The sequence below is a fragment of the Entelurus aequoreus genome, linkage group LG11 (genome assembly GCF_033978785.1).
Source record: "Entelurus aequoreus isolate RoL-2023_Sb linkage group LG11, RoL_Eaeq_v1.1, whole genome shotgun sequence".
Classification (NCBI taxonomy): domain Eukaryota; kingdom Metazoa; phylum Chordata; class Actinopteri; order Syngnathiformes; family Syngnathidae; genus Entelurus; species Entelurus aequoreus.
The window spans coordinates 50,277,225-50,296,026 of NC_084741.1; the positions used below are offsets into that span (position 1 = coordinate 50,277,225).

Genomic DNA, 18,802 nt, shown 5'->3' on the forward strand with positions numbered 1-18,802 from the left:
CTCTTTGGGTCAACAAACTGTGCAACAATACCTTCTCTCCACCAGAATGTCGTTTTTTTCCCAATACGATGATCACGTCCAAAGCCGATGTTCCTCGCTGTTGCGCCCTCCATCTTGAGCTGGGATGTTAAAAAAATTTGGACCAACTCCTCCGTTTTGTGGTAAGTTTCCCACGTTTCCTCAGGAACTCCGTGAATGATGACATTGTTCCGCATACTCCTACATTGCATTGTATTTTCGATGTCAGAAGTTTGCTGTCTGAGGCTGTTCACTTCTGCTCGTAGCGTAGCATTTTCATTTTCTTTTTCCAAGGCCACTTTTTTGTATTTATACGCATTCTCCCACCCTCTCTGGAAAACTGTCTCATAACCCAGCAGAATAGCATCCAAAACACACCGAAAAGATAACAGATGCTCGGAGTTATGTCGGTTGCAAACATCAAGTCCAGCCTGAACTGAAACCTGAATCGATCAAAACAAAAGACAAGCACCCGGTAGGGCTGGCTGATGGAGAAAACTGACATCTTCTCATTCAGTCAGACAGTCACCAAGAAGAAAAAATGCTTGATGCTTCGTCCTAAAACGCCTTTTGAGAGAGACTGAGGAAGTGGAGGAAGCAGTTGACAGGGATTTTTAAAAAATGTATCTGCGTTCCTTCCTAATGATCCGTGAATTGGAGAAATGTCTAAATTAATATAAAGCACCCATTTAGTAATCAGACTCCTCTCTCTAGTCTGTCTTTTATTCATTTGCCCCATGAGAGAAATAAGTGCTGCTGCAGAAGTGAGAGCAGTGGAGTGAGGCAAAGGGATCCTCTGGCTGGCTGACTAATGCATACAGGTCAGTAGGAGCTGACAGCGTTCTAGCAGCAGCCGTGGTCGAAGCCGACGCAAAGGTGTTTCTCGCTTTAGTGTCTGTGTGTGCACGAGGGAGACAGCTGGGCAATTAAACGCTCCCGTGTGGCTGCATGCGTGCACGGTGGTGTGTGAGCATCTGTGCAATGAAGAAGGTTGCCTTTACATAGTGAAACCTTCACGCAATTAATTGTCTGCTGAAAAATGCATGAGAAATAAGTTTCCATGCAACTTTAATGCGACACAACACACTACATCAAAGAACCCCAAACATCTAAAAAAGTTGTGGGTGAAGGAGTGTTTGCAGTCTCCCTTAGAAACCAGCACGGTGAGTTAAAAAAACCAAAAAAAACAGACATCAAACCTTGACCACCAATGTTTAAACATTTAATCACTTAGGAAGTTGAGTTGAGTTGAGTTTGTGTTTATTTCGAACATGCATGCATACAATATGGTACATCACAATTTCCAGTTTCTCTATTCAACATGTCCGAAAAAGAGTAGGAAGAAGCGGAGCTTATTTAATCCTACACCTTTTCCTTAAGGTAGCAGTTGCTAAAACTTTTGTTCACTTCCTGTTCTCAATTTATTCCCAATATACTCCATAAGTAATAACAATAAAAATAAATAAATAATAATTAGTGAAGTAAATTGTATTTCATACGGTGAGATAAATAAGATTATCTAAATAAATTCAGAATGTTTTTTCATGGTTCTTCTTCTTTGTACTTTGTAAACACTTTAATTTTGAAGATTAAGCATTTACACAAAACAAAACAATTCAACATTTTTTTGGTGTTACACCATGCAGCTCAACTGCAACTAAAGTTTCTAAGTAAAACAGCCTATGGTTGCACTCTGCACCCCCCCTCCATCAAGCTGACGATGATGGGGGCGAAGAGCTGCTGTGCGAGATGTCAAAGTATAGGGCTTGGAGGTTTGGAACTTCATGCACTATTCCAGAGTTACACTTGCATGGACACAAACATACACATTATTTGTGTACAATTGCCTTGGGTAACATCGGTGCACCCAACATCCTCTACATACCAGAGTACAGAGCTCATGAATAATTCAAATATTTCAAGTAAGTGTCACTTTGATAGTTTCGACTTGTGGGTGGTGGGCTTTTTAAAACAATCCTTCCCTGTTTAGTCTCTCGAACAACAACGACTTAAACAGTCAGAAGAGTCACAAACTATACGACAACAGGCAGTCCCAAGATAGGGATTACTTTACATTGAAGCATTAGCAATTAGCTTCTTTTGTCGCTGTGGTCGCTGGTGTGTATGTAGCATGTTTAGCCATTATTTTTCCTCGAGTCCTCCAGTAATAATGATACTTGAAAGAAACTTAGTTCAATTTCCGCCATGGTGGTGAGGATTTGTATCTTAGAAGCAGCTTTGCACTGTGGATAGACGATGTTTTTGTTGCAGTTTACGCTCAAATTCGAGCCAGGGCTCCAGTAAGACACAATCACCCTCGTGGAACTCATGCAACTCCTGCATGTGTGTAACAATGAATATGGAAATGTAATTGTGTCTCCCTGAGTATGCATCCCTTCTGAAGGAATCTTTCACGTTTTTAGTCATGCATACACTGGGACACAGCTGCGGTAAAGATCGGATGAACTCCACAGCTCACCACAGATCAGTTAAAAAAGGCAAAATTCCATGATCTGGATTGGAACATCTCTGCAGATATCTATTCTCATCTCAATTAATGATAGAGTCATGCATCATACCTGCCTTTGCCTCGTCTCTTTCTTATTGGATGTCTGACTGCCTGCCAATCTCCAACAACCTATTTTCTCTCATGTTTCATCTGTGATTCACCGTTCTTTAAGGAGCAAATCCAAAAGTAGCTTTGTTCTCTGTAACTGAGGAAGCAACTTGGGAACAGTTTCTTAGCAACAACGAGCCAGCCATCTTTCGTGTGCGAGTGCGCTTGAAAACTGTCCCCTGTCGTTAATCTCCCATGCTAATAGTTACTTTTAGGATTGCTGTGGCAGACACGCTAATCTGTGACTTTAAAATCAAGAGTTTGATGCATTGGTCATGGACTAACAGTCGCTACAATGCATGCTTCCTGGTTCTCACTCTTTCCCTGAATTCAAAACATTTGTAGCTACTACATAGGCAAGTTATCACATGAACACAAAATAAAGTCAATTTGAATGACTGACAGCTGTAATGTTAAATCACATAAATTTATGCATTCATGCTAACAGTGGTAATACCGTAAGACATGACAGGGGTTTGCTTGCACTGCCTACTTTTCCCATTTTATAAGATGCTCCCGTCCTTGTTTTCTGCGCTCATTTCACTCTGTTAACTACTTTTAGTTCAAATTAATGACCTTAATTATTTAACCCGGCGTAGTAAATGACACAGCAACAGTAACCCTACTGTGTCTGTTACTCAACAGAGAACAGAGAGAAAACCTTACATTCGCGGAACAATACGAGCAATTTTTTTTGAATTTTGGTCATTAGTTTTGCCTCGAGGCTTTAAATCCTGAACGGGGTTTGAAAAGTCGCTAAATCCAGTGACAAAGTCAAAGTAAGCGCTGGTTTACAGAACTGCTCCAAGCAGAAATGCGTCACGTGGGGTGGTATGCCGGCTTGAAGCAGAGAAGGGCTGTGCCTTTATGTTTCCCAAACGATAAAGTGAATTACAGATGTGCATGCGGATAACTTTTAATCCCTTTGCATTCGGTCACAAGGCAGGTGGGGTATGAATCCACTTCAATGACATTTGACCTTTTATCTCATTCTCTGACTAGAAAATTGGGACAATACTTTTCCAGGTTTTCCGAAACGCATGGGACCCCTGATACTTGTGCTGGATTCAACAACATTAACACAAATCAAGTCCACAGAGAGAGCACAGGCCTGTGCAGTTAACTTTTTAGAGAACCATTACAGTGATTGTGGTTGTAAAATTGAGGACTTGGTGGTAATCAATCATCAGGTCTCAAAGGTACTTCACGCTTTGACATACAAGTAGAACTCTTGACACACTGTTGTAGTAGTAGCTGAAGCAATTACAACCTTCATTATGGACCATACATTTTGAATGCTTTGTTTTTCCAGGCCCAAATATGTTGCCAAGAAATATAAGGTGCAGTTCTAATTACGCAATGAAGGGTATAATTTAGTCAACAGCAAATGTGTGTATACAAACAAATATGCCTTCATTAAAGTACGTGCTTGTCTCACAGGCACTCTGATGTGCTATTGCCACTTCTGTTGTCAGCACACTTAAGAGAGTAATATGCCAGTGTGTGACCACATAGGAAACTCTGTCACCTTGCTTGCTAATCTCATTAGAGCTCAGTATGCAAGCACATACTTTTTATTGTACATGACAGAATGGCAGCAAGCCAAGGTTGTTACAGCACACTTACCAAGGTTGACGGCATGCCGCATGCAGCTTTTATACCTGCTGTAGTCTCAGTCTTTAGTTTAAGATTTATTTTGTTTTCTTATTTGAATCTATATTTATGTTCTTTAATAGTCTTTGTTTGTTTTTTCCGCTTGACAACACACCCGTGTCTGCCCTGTCCTTCTGTCCCGACGACTATTTCCCGCTTTGTTGCCTTTTGGTTCTCCCTTGTTGTGTCACGAGTTCTGTCGTATCAAATTCCTTGTTTTGTTTTTGAGTCTTCTACTACATTCAGCTCTCACACACACACACACACACACACACACACACACACACACACACACACACACACACACACACACACACACACACACACACACACACACACACACACACACACACACACACACACACACACACACACACACACACACACTTTTCTATTTGAGGCTGTGTTTATGTGGCCAGTTAATCCCTAAAGTCCTGTTTATTAGGGTGTTTATGGAGGTCCAAGCTGCGGTTGTCCCTTTTAAACTACTTATCAGCATTCTGAATAGTAAATACTTTGGTTAATTTTCTGGAGCCTATCTGAAGTGGGATGCATCATGAACTGGTCGCCAGTCAATTGCAGGAAAACCTATTCACACTTACAGTATATTCGCACAAATGATGTGAATATAGGTCAATTTAACCTCAATGAATGTTTTTGGACTGTGGTATTTGTATAAAATAATTAGTTATCTCATGCAAGCATGTGTGGAACAGATACATTCAATCAACACAGAAATTCCAACACACAACCAATTTCTTGCTGTGGTGAAAATGGCTAATACCCCAACATTCTGCACATGTTTAAGCCCTGTCCAAAATTAGCATACTTTAGGTTTTCAGCCATTTTATCAACGTGAGGGAGTTGTGGCAGGTGCTGCATGAAAAATAAACAGAACTTCCTTCATTTTCAGATAACAAACAGGTCAAAATATAGTTGTCAATCATCTTGTACAAATCAATATTGTAACTTCATATCAAATTATATTAATGAGCAGAACGGTTGCTGAATGTAATAGTTTTAAGGCCCTGTGATTTGTGTTGCTGGGTTCCGGTTAGGGTTAAAATTTAAAGTATGATTTTCAGCATCAGTGTCTTTGCCATTAAGCTAAAGCTAGACTTTGTTGCGCCCTAATAAATGTTAATGCTCTAAGTATTGAATTTAATACCAGCTGTTTGATGGTAAAGTGCATCTTAGTTGTACTTAGATTACCATGTTTGGAGATGTTGAAATCGCCATGTAAAAATGCTAATCAGTAGCATGTATATTGTGAAGACAATGTAAATTACATCAAGCTAGCAGATTTAGGAACAATGGAGACTTACTTTACTTTAAAACATTTTTTATAAGGCATAATTGTTTTATTGGCAATATACAAGGTCCGCTTAGAGTGCTGCTTGAGTGATTGTTTCCTCGCCAAGTGTTTAATCTGCAACCGAACGTGACGTCACAAGCAACAAAGGTATCGAAACACGGCACTGTTAGATTTTATATGAGTCGATACCAGGTAGTACTGACGGAATTTGTTGGGTGCCTATATAATTACCCATTCCTAGTAGCCACACTGCATATACTTTTTAACACTATCTACAATGCCGCGGAAGATATTTAGAACTTGTTTGACAAATGACGACAATGTCTGCAGGCCAGGCACACAATATATCTCGTAAGATCTGCTAAGGTCTGTGTGTATGGTATACCAGTCATCTATAACTATGTACATTACCTTTTATTATTGTCTTGATTCAGTCAAACAAAACATAGGGTCATCGATTGTTATTCATGCACATTTTTTACCTTCCTTGAGTATGTTTGAACAAACAGAAACAAACATTCAGTTCACTTGTTTTTTGTCATTTGAAGGATTTCATTATTTTGAATAGTATACTCAAAACCAGCTTTTTTTGCAGCCAACCTTTTGTCTATTTCTCTTGTCAGAGTTACACATTTTGGAAATAAATCTCCCTGTTACGCAAAAAAAATGCTGATTTTCAGGAGGTTAGATGGGTTTTATATGTGTAATATTTTTAAGTTTATCTACCTCCATTTTAAACGAGAACAAAAACGTGCAATGCGAGCGAGTGGCCCTTACCCTTGCATGCTGGAATGGTGCCACTCCACGTGCCGTTGTTGGTGCAGGTCATAGTAACGTTTTGGTCTCCTCCCACCATCACATAGCCCAGCTGACATAAAAATGTCACATTGTGGCCCACTGTGGTATCATCTCCAAGTCTAAGTCCATTTGCTGGGCTTCCAGGGTCACCACAAGTGATCACTGTCATCATGGAGAAAGCAAAAACATTAGAAATATAACTTTATTAAAATCAAGAAGAACATTGAAATGCTGCTTACAAAATGACAACACTTATTCCTCACTGCACATTATTGGTTATAGCAACACCATTATACTTGAACGTTGAGGTATTGCTGACAACAGGTACCTTTTGCCATTCACATATTCTTTCACTTTGTTTCAGAAAGCAATCTGAAGTTGTGAAAACACAGGAGAGGGCAACTTTTTTTTTTATTCCAATTTATTGTTGGTCTCCCAATCTCGCTGTCCCTTTATTTGCAATATTTGCAGAAGGTACACATAAAAAATAATAGTCTCACATACACATTCATTTTCAAACTTTGTGGGCTTGAATGATACACTGGTGCACCATAAAAATGGCTAACCATAATGCAAAGGGTATATACGCACACTAAAAAACTGAGCAGTTCCACCATGAGGATTGTGGGATTGATGGTGGACTATACTAGGAACACATACTTCTGATGTAGAAGGTTCAGCTCTCGGTATTTGACGATTTCAGCTGATGCCTTTGTAGAAGTGTTTTGCTAATATGCCAAAACACATGGCTGGGTGTTGCCCATTACAATGTCAGGTATTGACCTCATTCTATCTGATGGAAAAACATGTTGCCAACCTCTTTTTAATTGCTTTTTCATAGCCCCTCTCTAATCTTTCAGCCTTAATTTACACTCGCTTATTAAAAAAATACTTGCCTGACTTTTTCGCCTTAATGAAAGGGGGCAGTTTGATGCATATGGTCGTCCTTGCAAACGCCTCCGACATGAAATTAATTCCTGTTTGTTTATAATCAGTTCCTGCCAAGGATATCAACACTTGGATGTATTCATCCAAATTCTGGATGAGATCTTGTTTGAGTTGCTAGGATCTGAGCACTGTGCCCTGTGTTTTCTCAAATAGGACAGCTAGATATTTTCAACTTGAACATGAAAAGCAGAACAAGGCATGTTACAAAGTAAAGTAAGCCAAATCCTGGATTAAAAAAAAATGAAGATTCAATGTGTGCCTGTTTTTCACTGATGAAGGTTGTGTGTACATTTTGGTGCTCTGTAAGGTTTTCTTGGAAATATTTTGATACATTTTCCTCATATATGCACTACTATCCAAACAGACCGGTCCGAGCCAAGATGCAAACCCACTTGGCTGTGAGGCAGACATGCACTCTGCAGTGAACATTTGTATTTTGCATAACAGGGCTATTTTGATCTAAAACATGTAACTTTGACAAAAAATAAATAAATCGGCAACAAAAAGTCCAATGAACAGGTTTGCTTGTTCCTAGGAGGATATCTGGTTGATACATATTATATTGTCTATTGCAGGGGTCAGGAACCTTTTTGGCTGAGAGAGCCAAATATTTTAAAATGTATTTCCGTGAGAGCCATATACTATTTTTTAACACTGAATACAACTAAATGCCTGCATTGTTAAGTAAGACCAACATTTTTAGAGTACAATAAGTTTCTTGTTATTTTTAATAACATTGTTATTCTGAAGCTAACCAATAATAAATTGAATACTTTTTACCATTAATGCGACTTCTTGAACAGGTGCGGTCGAAAACGGATGGATGGATTGAAATGCATGAGAATGTTTTATATTTTGAACGTTATTTTTAACACTGTGATTACCAGCGGAATTCTTCATTACTTATCGTGTTAAGCAATGTCAGCTAAGACTTATCTGAGAGCCAGATGCAGTCATCAAAAGAGCCACATCTGGCTCGAGAGCCATAGGTTCCCTACCCCTGGTCTATTGTATATATGGCACTGTCTCTTGATACACTCTGACACCAGCACTTTTAATGGCTTGATTGAACTTTTAAAACATTTGTATGAAATGTGCACATTACAAAAGCCTGATGGTAATACAGAAGACCACCTCAAGCGGTTAAGACTCCACTGTAGCATATTATCTGGAATTAAATTTGATAAGTCTCTCCAAACAAAAGCCGCAGGCGGTTGGCATGAAATAAGAAAGCAGTTGATGAAAATGTCAATTAGTAAAGAAAAAAGCACATTTGGGAAAAAAGAGCCTTATACTGGACTGGAAGGCAAAAAATACAAACAAAAACTGAAGACTAGTCTAAGTGCATTGAATCATGAATTACACAATGTGTCAACGCAATGTCAAAAAGTTGCAGGCAATTTGCTACAACAGTTGACATTTTTTAATTCACTACCTGTATGCTCTCACTCTCTTTTGCTTGATTTATGTATTCCTCTGATGTTAGTCTGATGTAAAAGCTACTGTACACATGTGGACAGACATGAGTTATTTGTGTATTACTTTTACCTGCATTAACGTTTTCATCTCTCAATAGGAACTGTGATGTTTAATGTAAAAGGAATACTTGGAGACAAAATGTATCTCATCCAACACACTGATCAGTATGCTGGCATGAAGTCCACATCTAATCCTATCTTCAAACCCCAAACAGAAAAAAAAAAACAAAGAAAGTATGTCAGTGCAGAATGTGTTTAAAAAAAGTTACAAACCAACACACGTTGACAACATTTAACATATATAATAAATACATAAACAGGGCTTACAACAAAAATAACAAGAACAGCTGTCTAACAATACTAAAGAGCCCAACACTTGTTTTCATTGCTTCATATGATCCATGGGTTCTATCGAATGATGTCAAATGTATCACATTGCTGTTGGCGTGAATAATATTGCGAGCTGGTGAATCATGTCATATGTTTGCCAGTGTCCTGAGTTACGTATTGCACTGGCCTCACGTTTGTGTTATTGTTAGGGTAGGATATTGTTTACTGTACATTTCTGGTGCTTCTAAAATGGTGTTGGTGTGCTGGCGAGACATGCTCCTTATTGGAATTCATGAACACTACCGACAAGCATGGTGGTGGTAGTATTATGCTCTGGGCCTGTTTTGCTGCCAATGGAACTGGTGCTTTACAGAGAGTAAATGGGACAATGAAAAAGGAGGATTACCTCCAAATTCTTCAGGACAACCTAAAATCATCAGCCCAGAGGTTGGGTCTTGGGCGCAGTTGGGTGTTCCAACAGGACAATGACCCCAAACACACGTCAAAAGTGGCAAAGGTAGGGCTAAATCAGGCTAGAATTAGGGTTTTAGAATGGCCTTCCCAAAGTCCTGACTTAAACGTGTGGACAACGCTGAAGAAACAAGTCCATGTCAGAAAACCAACACATTTAGCTGAACTGCACCAATTTTGTCAAGAGGAATGGTCAAAAATTCAACCAGAAGATTGTGGATGGCTACCAAAAGCGCCTTATTGCAGTAAAACTTGCCAAGGGACATGTAAACAAATATTAACATTGCTGTATGTATACATTTGACCCAGCAGATTTGGTCACATTTTCAGTAGAACCATTTTAAATTCATAAAATAACCAAACTTCATGAATGTTTTTTGTGACCAACAATTATGTGCTCCAATCACTCTATCACAAAAAAATAAGAAAAGTAGAAATGATTGGAAACTCAAGACAGCCATGACAATATGTTCTTTACAAGTGTATGTCAACTTTTGAGCACAACTGTATGTCCTTCAATGAGCAATTGCATTTCCACATTCTTTGGATTCATATGCATGCGGGAAGCCATGAATTCTAATGTGGAGCACGTCTTGCCAGAACACCGGTTACTAAACGGTGCCAGAACCGGTACTTTAAAAAAGGAAAATGTAAGCTGGACATAATTTCAATCTAAATATATACAGTTAAAAAGTAAAAATAAAAAAAACATGAAAAAAAATACACAAAAAGTAATCACCAAATAAATGTTTGGAATATCTTGTTGCAACACCGTGTATGGTGAGGATGGTGTGCTGCTGACCTCTACTGCGGCTGTTGTGGATCGGTGGAGGGAATACTTCGAAGACCTCCTCAATCCCACCAACACGTCTTCCTATGAGGAAGCAGTGCCTGGGGAATCTGTGGTGGGCTCTCCTATTTCTGGGGCTGAGGTTGCCGAGGTAGTTAAAAAGCTCCTCGGTGGCAAGGCCCCAGGGGTGGATGAGATCCGCCCGGAGTTCCTTAAGGCTCTGGATGCTGTGGGGCTGTCTTGGTTGACAAGACTCTGCAACATCGCATGGACATCGGGGGCGGTACCTCTGGATTGACAGACCGGGGTGGTGGTTCCTCTCTTTAAGAAGGGGAACCGGAGGGTGTGTTCCAACTATCGTGGGATCACACTCCTCAGCCTTCCCGGTAAGGTCTATTCATGTGTACTGGAGAGGAGTCTACGCCGGATAGTCGAACCTCGGATCCAGGAGGAACAGTGTGATTTTCGTCCTGGTCGTGGAATGGCAGACCAGCTCTATACTCTCGGCAGGGTCCTTGAGGGTGCAAGGGAATTTGCCCAACCAGTCTATGTGCTTTGTGGACTTGGAGAAGGCATTCGACCGTGTGCCCCGGGAAGTCCTGTGGGGAGTGCTCAGAGAGTATGGGGAGTGCATTGCGAAATGTATTTGATAGTCTTCAATTCAGTATAATTTTCCACACTGCCTAATTACTGCAAGGCTCATTTGCAGAAATGAAGGCACTTAAAAGCTTGACAGTTCAGAGAAGGTGCTCATAGATTTATGTGCTACTTTAAGATTTAGATGCATATTTTAGCTTAATTCAATCCACTTTTTAAAGCTCATCAGGCAACACTTCAGAAAAATTACGGATTCAGTTGATCGTGTGTGACTGACATTCACAGCCATGACAGTCATTGTCAGTTTGTTTGTATTTGTTTATTTAATTAATTCTGTTTTGGTAAGAAACAATAACCTATTGGGTCATTGCATTCATGTGCATGATTTTGAGTTATGAATAGATGTATGGTCTATTATTTCTCACCGAGAAGCATTTTTTTAATTATATCAACATGTCCTTAATACATCAGAAAATATGATAAACATCAGTAGGTGGAAAACCTTTCAAGTAAATTCAGCAACACGTTTATTCTTCATGTTTCAGATGTGCAGAAAAATACTCACATGTGCAGTTTGGAGCCATGCCAGACCACGTGCCATTCGCCAGACACTGGCGTGTGGGTGAGCCTGACAGGAAATAACCCTCCATACAAGAATACACAATGGAGTGGGAGAAGGTTGTACCATCCACACGGGAAATACGGCCATGAGCAGGTGTCCCTGGGTTCCCACACTGCATTGCTGCAATGTAGGCGAGAAATGGAGGAGTTGAGGGTCAAAAGTGAAAAAAAAAAAATTGATTTCATATTTTCCATAACAAGCCGGAAGATGACGAGTATTCACCTCAAAGTGAACAAAGGGCTTCTTCATATTACAATGATAACCATATTTGTTTATGAGATAAATTGTTGGATTTTTTTTTTCCATTGACCTAGTGTATGTATATCTGTTGTCAAATCAGATTACTGCTCATTGATGGGAATTGCTCTTGTTTATTTTGAAAACAGCCTCAAAAACAAAACATGATATACACGTAGGGATGCAACGATTATAGATTTGGACTATAAGATTATAAATTGAGGAATAATTACAGTTTCACGATTATCACAATGATTACACATTGAGTTTGAGTTTATTTCCAAACATGCATATAAGGTCACACAGGATGTAGGGATGGGTAGCTTTCACATTGGAATCGATATGCCATTTCCAGGTGCCTGGAAATTAGAAACCATTTTCTGTACTTCTGTGTGTGTTCATGTGTTAATAAATGTTCATTTGTCTAATAATATAATCATTTTTTTCATTTAACATTTAACGCTAATCTGGTAATGTTATTTTTTCTGTCAAGTTGTTATATCTTGTTTTCTTACACTTCTGAGTCTCATTTACAAGTGTTATTTCGTAGACGTTGTATGCAGTTGCCAATTCCAAGACGTTAGATGGCAGTAGTGTATAGGCTACTTTGTGTTGCCTGGTCAGGGAGTAGTCTTTGCCATTAGGTTGAATCTAGTCTTTTGTTGCACCCTAAAACTTGTTTCTATTGTATAGTAGATATTGTACTTATTACACACAAGCTGCTTGTTGTAACGTGCATCTTCGTTGAAGTTTTCATTACCAAATCTGGTGGTGTTGAAATCACCATTAAGCAGCATTTATATGGCAAATCCATCAAGCTAGGGCATTTTAAAAAATTGGACCTGTAACTACATTGGAGTGCCACTTGAGTTTTTGAGCTGATCTATAACCGGATGTGATGTCATGTGCAACAATGATATCGAAATATGGCACCGTTAGATTTTACATGAATTGGTACCCGGTAGTACTGACATAATTTGGTCAGTATCTATAAAAGTATCGAATTCTCTACCAAACTGTAGCACATATTCACAATTACACAATTCAACATGTCTGAAAAGAAGTAGAAAGAAGCAGAGCTTATTTAATCCTACACCTGCTACAGTACATATAATTTATTTGTGATTGTTGTTAATTCATTGCATAACACTAAAAATAAACCAATGTACAACATCACATTAACATTATTTAGAGATTCTAATGTGGTAATTATTGCTGTCAGAAATTAGACAGTTATCAAATAATACAGTAGGCTACGGACAAGAATGCCGCTTTGCTAATTGTTTGTTTACACTGAACTGACAGTTTAACTCTCACTGTTATGCCACAGATTGTCAGGGACATGTTTATATTTAAATCCCTTCCAACTTAATGCTTCATTAGGTAACTTGCCACTACCATAATTTCACTCGGTTATTATGTGTTACCTTTACTTTGGTGTTTAAAAATTGGTGGTGATCGGCAAATGCCACAGCTAATAGTGTTGAACCCCTTTATTTCTGCAGGTTTTCGAGATCAGTTGCCTTGAATGACTCCCTTTGTCTATCCAAAGTGTTCCCACACCTCCAATTTCAGGTTTTGTAGCGTGTCTCTTGCTAGATAGTCAATTTAAGCAAGTGCACCACTGGAACAACTTTGTTTTCATTCCTTGCAGGTTGCGCCAAAAATAGTTTACTAACGTAATGTCCATTTTTAGTGAGTTTGAACAAAAAACATTCAGGACCTAGCTTACTAAAATCAAAATACCACGTGCTGAACAGTATGAGCAAAAAAAAAAAAAAAAAGTGAGTATTATGAGTGGCCGTGTTGCATCTGATGTAAAAAAAAAAAAAAATTTGGATTTTTTCTAAGTACAAAATCGAGAGAGGCTAAAAATCACCTCTTTTTCCTTTAACACTGCCTTATTTAAATGAGGATTTTGCATGCAAATGGGACTTTTACCACAAAGACGATCATTTTCTGCACCTTAATTTATTATGCTCTGACCTGTGTGTGATGTGTTGAACCAGCAGCACACATCGCTAATTTGTAACACCTTTTCTGAATTGCAATCTAGACAACACAAAAATATGCACGCTGACAAATATTGTGTGCGCGAAGCTGTGGTTCGCATCAACAGCGCATTTGTGCATCTGGACTCAAACATGAGAAAATGCATTATGAAAAACGTATTTACATGGAGGAGGTATATGATAGCTACATACTTCCTTAATAAAAAAAAACACCAACAGACAATAACTTGGTTGGTAGGACGAGAAGGAACAGAAAAGTGTTCGATATCTCTGATTGATGCCAATTCAAAACTGCTATGCTGGTTCTGCATTAATCGGAAAAGTAAACACAACACAATAAATGGGCAAAAATTATAAAAAATAACAAAAGTTTTTTAGACATATCTTTAGGGGAAAGGTTTGGCTACAATATAAACTGAAACGCAAAGTGGGCCAGCAGCGTTCGCTCCAATGTCGTCGTCTCACGGCGATCAAAGTTAAAATTGTCTTGTTTTGTCCTTAGAACGACTTGCCATGGCTTTGGACCTGAGACTTCTATTATGTCTCGATTTCTTTGTGCATTTTTGCTCCCTATTTTACCTGCTTGTAGCTCCACAGTAACTGGATAGCCATTACAATTCCTCAAGCTACGGAATGGGACGAGGGTCAAATAGGAGTCAGGACGTTAATGGCGCTTTAAAAAAAATTGACATTAAAGGACCAATTATCGCGTCAATTTCGACAGCCCTAAATTTTACATAAAAAGATCGGATTGAACAAAAAATCTAAATTGGGCATCATATTTTGCAGTGTGAACGTGGCCCTAAAGCACCATTTTAATGCTAATAAAAGCAACATGCTTGATGGTTGTTCTTTTGATTTATGATCTACAATGAACTTACAAGGAGCAGAGAAGAGAGGAAAGAGCAGACCACTCGATGATGTAAACATAGACACACACGGAAGTGATTACGACGCCGCTATAAATAGTTTGTCAGCGTTTGCGCTCATAATAACAATATCACTAATACTTGGTTAATATTCAAGTCACAAAATGTAAATGGAGTATTGTTGCCGCTTTTTGAATAGTTATTTATTGGATTTTATGGGCGCAATAGAGGACATCTGAATGGCTGCACTGTAAGCAGACTTTTTTTTAGTTTTTTATTTATTTTGTATTTGGAATGCATTAAAAAAGAACATCTGTCGTCATGTCTTTCATAATGATTGTAAAATGGAAAAAAAATGCAGATCCCCTTTAAGTTTAATGTAATAAATGTTTAGAACAAATATCATTTTTTAATTAACTTTACAAAATAGCGTGCCAAATTATCATCTTATACACATTTATAAATGTATTGCAAGGATAAATGCTTTCTAAAGAGACAAAATTATTCTATTTTTCTCCTGCTCAGCATCACGTCTAATTAGAAAACGGATTTGATTTGTAAATCACCTAATTGCCTGGAACATATGACACCGTGATTCATGCAGGAAAGAGACATGTTGTGGCTACTGCGGAGGTTGGTCAATTAGCACATATGCTGAAACAAACACTTATGAATGCGTGAGCATATTACTCACACACGCCACCAGGTGCTATAATCATCATTAGGCACGCGCAAACCCGTGCGCGTGCTCACATTAGGTATTCAGTCAGGAGACAGCAAGTGAGGACGGAGGGAATAAAAGACACTGAAAGAAAGGTAGCCAGACAATAAGATTAAGTGGGAGAGAAATCTGGGCAGAAACGAGATAAAAAAAAGGCTGGCTGGAGGAAATGAGCGATCGAGCGAGACGGATGGAAAAAAAAGAGAGATTGAATGGAAAAGCGACACAGAGAGAGGAACTCAGAGGGTCTGCTGCGTTGGCCTGTCATATTAGAAATGACACTGGCACTGTGCCCAGCTGGCCCGCGGTAAAGGAGAGAAGAAAAAAGCACTCAAAAATTTGCCTTGATATCCGATTGAACCTCCTGAGATAAGCCACGGCGGAAGAAGAGCTGGGGTTCTTTTTAAATAATGCCGTCAAAATTCACAAGGGTTCGTTCACCACAGTCCGTACCACAGCTTGACCAAAGTGTCGACAACTTTGTCCCAATGAAAAAAATGGTGAGGTTCAACGCATGTACGCTTCAATGCAGGGGTGTCAAACTCATTTTAGATCGGGGGCCACGTGGAGAAAAATCTACTCCCAAGTGGGCCGGACTGGTAAAATCACAGCACGATAACTTAAAAATAAAGACAACTTTAGATTGTTAACTTTGTTGTTATGTTGTTGGTTTTTTTACACTTACATGTTGCGGTTATTAGTATTCCATCTTTTTATACTTTGTAAAATAAATTATGTGATAATGTTCGTCAGTCAACTCATTGGTGTTCATTTTCAATCTATCAAGATAAAAAAACATTATTAAAATCAAATTACAGGATGGTATTTATTTCAACTGGTGCACTAACATCATGTGGTTAATTTTTTTTTATACATATGTAGCATAATCTACAAAGATACAAATAATTGATATTGGGACATCTAGTGGACACATTTAGAACAGCAGTTTCTTTCATTAAAACATTTCGGCTCATTTTTAAACTTAGCAAACTCATCCCGCGGGCCAGATAAAACCTGTTTGCGAGCCTGATCCGGCCTGCAGGCCGTACGTTTGACATCCCTGCTTTAATGTATTGAACTATACATATATTAATTGGAGTGACATTGTCGAAGCCTGCAGCATGCACATCCACATGTACCACGTGCATTATATTTTTTGATACTGTTCAAATATTGCAGTTTATAATTTGTTGCTATAGGCACTTTTTGGAGAGAAAAATCATCCCACATGTCTTTTTATGTAACACCACGAGTTCAAAGGTGGATCTATCACTGAGTGCGAGGAAATATGAGTATAGTATTGTTTTGAAAGCTCCTCTCCTCGCCCACTGTTGCAAACATAACACAGAGACATCGTGTGAGTTCCCTTACGTTTGCAGAATGGCTGTCTGCCCGACCACGTCCCGTTGGGGAAGCAGATCCTCTCTGCCGAGCCGTACAGCGTATGTCCCACTGCGCAGGTGAATCGCACCTTGCTTCGCACTTTGAAGTTGCCAGCCTCCCTGCTGGCATGTGCAGGCGTGCCAGGATCCCCGCAGGTGCCCGCAGTGTCGCCTGCAGTGAGAGATAACCACACAAGGAGCAATGAAAGAAAGAAACACAAGGCAGTGTCCCCCTCAGCGAGGTAGGCACTCTCACAGAGGGACCTTTCAAGTCGGTATCGTTGTGAATCCAGCGTTCCTTGTCTGTCAAGCAGCACGGCAACACAAAATGGACTTTTGATCGTACATCTTTGGAGTTGTCCAGAAGGCCGCGATAAAACACACAATGCTCCAATGAGCATTTGTCCCCAAGCCAACAACCTGGAGCACTAATACTTTTTACAGCTTTGACACCAGCCGCTCTCTATCTATAAAGTGTGCGGGGCAGACATAAGTGGCAACCAACTGTGGTTATTAGAAATGATGCACAAGGGTTGACCTCACGAGCTTGATGCATTTTTTACGGTTGCAAATAATCGCCCATGTCACGGTCGTGTGATGAAACATACTGTGCAATTGTCTAACAGGAAGGTTGTCCCGATGCAACTTTTTCACTTCTGATATGATGCCAACAATAATCCGATACAATATTACAACAATACTATTTTAGATAAAGTTTCAGTCTGGTTTTAGATCACGACACATTACTGTTTAAAGTCCAGAATGTTATTATTTTGTCCTGTGGATCCAAAAAGCCTGTCATGGTGGAGATGTTGGACGTCCATGCTGCATTTAATACCTTTTAACACGCCAGCTTCATTGAACGATTCGCCCAAATATTTGTCCTTCATGGGACTGTTTTTCAATTGTTTGAGTCGTACTTGACCGACAGAAGTTTTGCAGTTACGATTAATACATTTGGTAACACTTTAGTATGGGGAACACATATTCACCATTAATTAGTTGCTTATTAACATGCAAATTAGTAACATATTGGCTCTTAATTAGTCATTATTAAGTACTTATTAATGCCTTATTTTGCATGGCCTTATTATACAACCAGTAAGCCATTAACTAAGAGTCTTCCCTCAATAACCTCAGAATTATTGCTTATTAGTAACCCTAACCCTAACCCTAACCCTGACCCTTATATGTTCTCTTAGTGTTAAAATAACTCTAAATTAAGTCTTTGTTACTTAGAATATATTTCCCATACTAAAGTGTTACCATGAATTTATATCTCCCGGTGTGCCACTGTCTTCTGGTGTGCCTAAAGGATATGTTCTTGGATCAGTGCTGTCTTCCTTATATTTGTTGCTCCTAAGTTCAATTATTGACAAACACAACCTTTCTTTCCATTTCTATGCCGATGATCTGCAACTTTATCTACCGTTTTTTCAGACATTCCTATTTCAATGGATTCCATGTTTAACTGCAGAAGAGACATCAAAGCATGGTTGTCCCATCATTTCTTATATTTACTGTAAATGAGTCTAAAACAGAATGCATTGTGTTTGGATCTAACATTCCCCCAAATGCTGTCCCTGATCTGAGTTATCTTGCTCCCTACTGCAAACCAGTGGTAAATAAGATGGAAGTTAATCTGGGACAACAATCTGAAATTTTCACCCTGTTGTTCGAGTTAGTTTTTTTAGCTAAGCCTTCTGGCTAAAGCAAATACCTTTGTCAGCAAGCAAGACTTTGAAACGGCTATTCATGTTTTTATCGGTTCTCGTCCTGACTTCTGTAATGCCCTGTATGTTGGTGTCAACCAGTCAACATTAAATATTCCACTCTTGACAAACACTATACGATATATAAATAAACATTGAGATAGTTCTGCAGTCTCTGCACTGGCTTCTATCCAGGCTTAGAGTTGATTTTAAACTTTTAATGTTTGTTTTC

The 18,802-nt window shown here is 39.0% G+C and overlaps 1 protein-coding gene across 3 annotated transcripts in view; it reads right to left on the minus strand.

Annotated features, from left to right (window-relative positions):
* Nucleotides 1–18,802, minus strand: part of LOC133660203 (CUB and sushi domain-containing protein 3-like) — a 616,484-nt gene that overhangs the window by 82,053 nt on the left and 515,629 nt on the right. For all 3 annotated transcript variants that reach the window (XM_062063483.1, XM_062063482.1, XM_062063484.1), the window contains exons 57-59: nt 16,848–17,030; nt 11,581–11,757; nt 6,381–6,563 (exon numbers count right to left, since the gene is read on the minus strand). In XM_062063483.1, the coding sequence (XP_061919467.1) occupies nt 6,381–6,563; nt 11,581–11,757; nt 16,848–17,030 (543 nt within the window). The remainder of the gene's footprint in view (nt 1–6,380; nt 6,564–11,580; nt 11,758–16,847; nt 17,031–18,802) is intronic.